Genomic DNA, 6,527 nt, shown 5'->3' on the forward strand with positions numbered 1-6,527 from the left:
GAGGGCACGGCAAAGGTTATAATCCTTAGGCAACAGTGGACCTTGGTTTATGGGTTCACTCAATCTTTGGTTTGGAGTAAGCTGTTGTAGTTTATATTTTTATCGATAAAGGGAATATATTAATATCAAAAGATACCAATTACACCTAGCCTCTGCAACAACGTTCCACCCTAATGGCAGTACGGATGCACACAACCAAAAAAGAGAAAAGAAAACTAAGAAACAAAAGTCCCGCTACAGCTTTCTAGACCTAGCAACAGCAATACAACCACCACCGTGACAACACCTGAAGTACAGACTCTCCAAAAGCGACGCCTCCAAAAAGGAAACAGTGCACCAGCGCCGTCGTCGCCCGACCAAAGGTCTTATGATTTCTCCCTGAAGATAGTCCCCACTCTCAAAACAATGCCTCCAACAAGAACATTGCCGGGCACAACCAGCTAAGCCCGCACCTTGGGTTTTCACCCCGAGAGGTAAGACTCCGAACTTCCCCTGTGCTGCCGCCCCCACATGCATACCACTGCTACAAGCCCGGAACGCCAAGCAGATCCCTCAGCATCACGTTGACTCGAACCTCCTTTAGTCAGTCCACCAATCAGGCCTTCATGATATTCCTTCTTCTGACTTCACCATGGACCAAAAAGTTACCAGATGTCAACACAAAATATAGCTTCGCGGCGCTCCCTCCGGAACCAAACGGTCGGAATAAAAACATGGGTGCGCGCGACCGAATACCACCCGATCCAGCAAACTGCAGGCAAAATATGCACTGTTCCATTCGCTAGCGGAGCTTTCCGGAACTCATCTCTCCAGCCAGATCAAAGCAAACTGATGGTAGATCTTCATCTTTGCTTGCGAGAAATCCGAGGACCGCCACCAAAAACAAAGCAAGAGCAGTAGCCCCCACACCGCCAGTCCCTCCTACCGGATCACCAGGGAAAAAGACGACGGCGCGGATCATGTGTACCACCGTTGAACCGTCACCGGGGCGGAGGCCACCACCGCTCCACCGAATCCTCCATGGCTACCGACGGAGAGCATCAGGCCCTGGCCAAGTAGCTGTGCCGCCCGGCTTCCTCCACCGGCGCTTCATCACCTCCCATGGAGCGCCACCGTGGAAACCCTCTCCTCCCCATCGTCGTTCGATGGAAGGGGCGCCGCCACCGCCGTCGTGGCTGAGGCCGGGGCCGGGGCCGAGGCCAGCAGCAGTGGCGGCTGAGGTGCGGCGATCCGGGGGCGGCTGTTCGGAGTGGGGCGGGTAGATCCTCCGCCGCCGCCCGGGAGGGGGGCGGGAGAGGAGGAGGCGGCGGCTAGGTTAGAGGAGGAGGATATGGGCCAGATACTCGGAGTGTTGTAGTTTACATTGGTCCATTTTATCTTTCATTGGAAAATAAAAACCCTTTGGTTTGGAATATGGCACTGAAATTGGGTTTCATTTGGAGTGGAGTATTAATTTTGAGCCAGAAAGCTGGTATGGCTGCAAGCATCCATGAGAGGAGGCAAGGTCCATCACGAGCGAAGGTGAGAAAAGACAGCACTGCCCGCTAGGCGCTAGCGGCCGCAGTACCCCAAAAAGTTGAACGCCCCTGCGAGGGAAGGAAACCTCCCGCTAAATATCAAAACCCTTCTTCCCTCTCTCTGCCTGCACGCTGCACGCACACTACCGAGCCGTAGCACAGCACAGAGCCGAGCCTCAGCAATAAAGAAGCTGCCTTTCTCTCTCTCTCTTCGTCTTCCTCCCGCTCCCGAACCCCAATAAAACCTCTCCTCCCATTTCTCCTTCTTCCCTCATCACTCCACGCCTCCCACTGCTCGAGGCCAAAGCAGCCAACCAGCCTAGCCCGCACTTAAAGCCAGCACCTTGCTACCTCGCCACGCCACGCCATGGAAGGGGAGAAGCTCTCCTCTTCCACCATTCCCGCCGCGCCCTGAGCAGACCTCACACCCAAACCACACTCACTGAGTCACCGTACCCCACTACCAGCCATGGCGTTCGCCGCCCTCTTCGCCGACTCGCTCTTCTGCTCCGAGGAGCGCCTCGACGACCTGTTCCAAGAACCGGCCCAGGACGACGACTGGCCAGAGCCGCCGGCGCAGCAGCAGCCGGCGCTCGACGACGAGCTGCCGGCGCTGTTCGAGGCGTACAGGCGCAAGGAGGAGCCGCTGCCGGACCACGGCGAGCGGTACGGCGGCAATGCCGGCCGGGAGGCGGCGGTCGGCTGGGCCACGCGCGCCGCCGCCAGGCTCGGCTTCTCCGCCCTCACCGCCGCGCTCGCCACCGCCTACCTCGACCGCTGCTTCCTGGGCGCGGGCGGCGCCGGCGGCGGCGCGATGCGGCTCGGGGACCAGCCCTGGAAGGCGCGCCTCGCCGCCGTCGCCTGCGTCGCGCTCGCCGCCAAGGTCGAGGAGACGCGCGTGCCGCTGCTCCTCGACCTCCAGCTCCTCGCCGCCGGGCCCGACCCCGACGCCGGCGCCGCCGCCTACGTGTTCGACTCCGACACCATGTACCGGATGGAGGCCATCGTGCTCAACGAGCTCGCGTGGCGCATGCACCCCGTCACGCCATTCTCCTTCCTCCACCCCGTCCTCGCCGCCGCCCGCCTGCGCCACTGCGAGGCCCTCCTGCTCGCCGCGATGACAGGTCGGCTCTCGCCTCTTCCCCCCCGCGTCCCCGCACTGCATTATTCTTCTCACAAGACTCGATCTTTATGCTACTGTCGTTACTCGTATCCTGACTCTGACTCTGCGCGTGCCGTCGCAGACTGGAGGTGGCCTCGGCACCGCCCCTCGGCGTGGGCGGCCGCGGCATTGTGCGTCACGGCCGCCTTCGGCACCGGCGACGGCGACGCCGACCTCCTGGCGCTCATCAACGCCCCCGAGGTCAGCTCCCGGCTCCGGCATTCTCCTCACTAGCTAGCGGTTGCCTGCCGCACTTATTTCCTGTCTTGTCGTCGTGCCCATGCCGTCCTTGCGCTCAACTGACTGACAATGCCGCACGCAGGACGAGGTGGCGGAATGCGCCAAGATCCTCACCGGGGAGGCGGGCTTCGTGCTCGACAATAAGCGCAAGCGCGCGCCGGCGGGGCTGCACTCGCCGCCGCTCAGCCCGATCGGCGTCATCGGCTCGGCGGCCTACTTCAGCCGCGAGAGCTCCACCAGCAGCGCGGACGCGGTCACCACCGCGTGGCCAGGGTGCGTCTCCGTGTCGTCGTCCCCGGATCCCGCCGCCCGGCCGCTCAAGCGCGCTACCGCCATGGCGATGATTCCACCCGACGAGGAGAGCCGCGACGCCTGGCCCTAGACGGCACGGACCGGCGGCGCCGGCCAAGCTAGCTACCTACCTATATGGCCCGATCGCTCGCCGCAGAACAACCACCAACCCGGCGATCTGCTGAAGCCGTTAATGAGAAGCCAGACAGGGAGGCGAAGGAACGAAAAAGCTGTAATTTTGCTTGCTTATTGCAATGCGGTTGGAAAAGACGGTTCTTGTTAGGGGGAGGAGGTTGGGAGATTAAGCCGCCATTGACGAGCTGCAACAACAGAGGAGCGACAGGGGAAGTTTGCTCCATCTCCAGCTTTGCTTGCTTACTCCCTCTCTGCAATGGCGCCATGAATGCAATTCTCCACTTCCAATGAGCTCTACTACTATATCTATCTACATCGATGTCACCGTGTTGGCTTCTCATTTTATCTAAATAAATGTGCATAAACCCTCCGTACTCCCGATCTCTTCTGATGATGAACCCTTGATTGTGTGGCTTACCTCGTTGGCATTAAAACTGGGTCATGGGAATGTCTGTTCTCACGTGCCTTGTTAACGAGGTGAGACGAGAGCAACAGGTAAATGTTTCGTGTGGATCATAATTCGTGATTTGCTCATACATTCATGCCCCACATGTACTCTTCTGCATCTAAACTGGAGTACCTAATTGACACCAGCAGATTAGTAGTAGGGGGTGCATAAACCCTCAGTACTGATTCTCTCTTCTGATGACAAACCCTTGATTGTGTGGCTACTCGTTGGCATTAAAACTGATTGGATGTCGTGTTCATGTGCAATGGTTAATGAGATGGGAAGAAAGCACGGGGGAAGTGTTTCAATGTGGATCAAATTGATTGGGAACTCGTGATTTGCTCACATTTCTACCATACATGCACTCTTCTGCAGAAGTAAATGAGCAAAATTTACACGAATATAGTCAGTAAAAGCCATGATAAGAATCATATAGTATCAACATGAAAATGCAACCAAGGGAAAAGTAGCAAGGCATGAAAAGAAAAGGATGATAAGATGACTCACCAGCCTTGTTGGCATGGTGCAATGCGGATTTGACTTTTACTCATTCTAATTCCATGGTGGACCTCTGCCTGCTGCATGCCTCCACAAGAAAAAGGTCACTGTTAACAAAAGAAGAAAGGACGAGACATATGCGTATATTTTTTCTGATTTACTCTTCTTTTGGTGTAGACATATTCGCTCTTTCATGCACACAATAAAAGGCCCCCTAGAAAGCATTTACAGAAAAGAAAAAGTGTAGAAAATTCTGCAAGTAAAAACAAATAAGAGAAGCAAAAGTAAAAGGACGGGGAAGCTCCCGAGCTTGCCACGTAAAGACAATCGGGACGATACACACTGGCTGCAAGTACCAGTTCCACCAGAAGAGAGTGGGAGAGACGAACCTTTGAAGGCAAAGAAGCATATGTTGGATGAATGGAGGGAAAATAATGGAGGAGATCTCATCACAATCCAAAGGGGCTTGGATGCGTTTGGAGCTCACAATGATTACGTTGGATGGTCTTATTATCACCGCACGCAGCAAGCCATGCTAAATTATCAGCTGATGATCGTAGAGTGATGGATGGACATGGTCTTAAATTAAGCAAATTTGCAGATCCTACTCCACCAATTTGCTAAGTTGTACCTCATTATGTCCTCATTATGTCTCCTGTAATAGCTCGGAAAACTTCAAACGGAGGCCGAGCTACACGTAGGCTTTTATTTTTAAATATTCAAATTTCATATTTGATAATTTTTAAAAATATGAATCAAAATTCTAGAGATAGCCAATGATGTCTACTACAATGGTGTATAATCTCAATACAAACTACCTTATATTCTAGGCTACACAAAAATAATAAATTCCGGCAAATTTTATAGTGAATAGTACACATTTCAAGACTACTAATTTTATTAGATTTATCAATTTCATGTAGCCTATAATACAAATTAGTTTGCATTGAGATTTTACACCATTTGTAGCATACATCATTGGCTACCTTTAGGTTTTGTTTCAGATATCTTTGAAACTTTGAAATACAAATTTATGTTTTTTAAAATAAAGAGCTACATCTAGCTCGGCCCCCAAAACGCTACACTCCTAATAGCTCCCACTTTAATCTTATTCTCTGAAAGTTCAATTAAGTTCAGCTTCCAAATATAGATCGGTTTTCTCCTTGGGGGAGCGTCGAGGGGTTGTAGTTTGAAGTCGACCGCTTAGCTTAGGCTTGGCACGATAGGTGGCTGTCTACATTAGCGTTCCGTGAAAAGGATGATATCATAACCTATTCGTGGCCATAAGTTCTGCGTCCACTCAGCCAGGTACAACTTCACCCGAGAACTTTGCGAGTTTGGAGCTCCCATCTACGTCTGGCCGGAGCTAGGATTACGTCCTGGCTCTACTTAGTATTAGCTTCGCCGGAACGGGGATCTTTTAAGATCATGGTCACCGATATCTTTCTTGCCTAGGTCGACGACTTTTCGGCCATTGCTTCTACAAGTATATGAGTTTTTAAAGCTTTCTTCGACACGATCTAGAGGATGCATCGAGCTTTGCTCATGGCGCTCCATCCAGGAATGCAAAAAAAGACGGTACTGAAATCTTCAAGTACTTATGTTTTATTTCTTTTGCTTGTATGGATATTTTTTTGTAAGGGATGATTTCGAATAATATATTGTGTCTTCTCGCAATAAAAAGTAATTTACCTTTTTTTTTGGAAAAATACAATATCCTTTTTGAACTATAGAAAAGGAAACCCATGGCCTATGTCAAAGCTACTTCGTAGCGGGTTTTAGTATTATTTGTCTGTAATAAGGGTAAAATTAATAACTAGGCTAGGGTTTAACTTTTTTTTTTCATTTTTTTCGAACATGTTAGAGATTCCTGAATTTTGAGATTTTTTTAATATATTTTGAAGAGAACGTTTAAATTTATTTCCTTCATTTGTCCATAAATAAGTGACTTTATTTATATTTACATGTATCTATACACTAAAACGTGTCTAAATACATGTAAATTTAGACAAATCCAAGTTACTTATTTCTAGATAAAGAAATACATGCATATTGGCTTAAATTGTTGAGCTACCGTCGAGCATGGCGTGCCACCTCGCCGGCCCTGGCTAGTTATTTACGTAACATGAAGTAAGAATATATAGACGCGAACTCAACACCAAAAAATAACTACCTATCACCTTCACCATTGAACCACAACCAAATTTATGGTAGTAATCTGATTTATTTCATTTTG

General features: G+C 50.8%; 1 protein-coding gene across 1 annotated transcript; it reads left to right on the forward strand.

Moving 5' to 3' along the window:
• Positions 1-1,986: 1,986 nt before the first annotated feature.
• Positions 1,987-3,301, forward strand: LOC124651797 (cyclin-D3-2-like). The gene is made up of 3 exons (XM_047190831.1): positions 1,987-2,641; positions 2,762-2,880; positions 3,002-3,301. The coding sequence occupies exons 1-3, from the start codon at positions 1,987-1,989 to the stop codon at positions 3,299-3,301; spliced, it is 1,074 nt and encodes a 357-aa protein (XP_047046787.1).
• The last annotated feature ends 3,226 nt before the right edge of the window (positions 3,302-6,527 follow it).

Source organism: Lolium rigidum, chromosome 5 (genome assembly GCF_022539505.1).
Source record: "Lolium rigidum isolate FL_2022 chromosome 5, APGP_CSIRO_Lrig_0.1, whole genome shotgun sequence".
Classification (NCBI taxonomy): Eukaryota; Viridiplantae; Streptophyta; class Magnoliopsida; order Poales; family Poaceae; genus Lolium; species Lolium rigidum.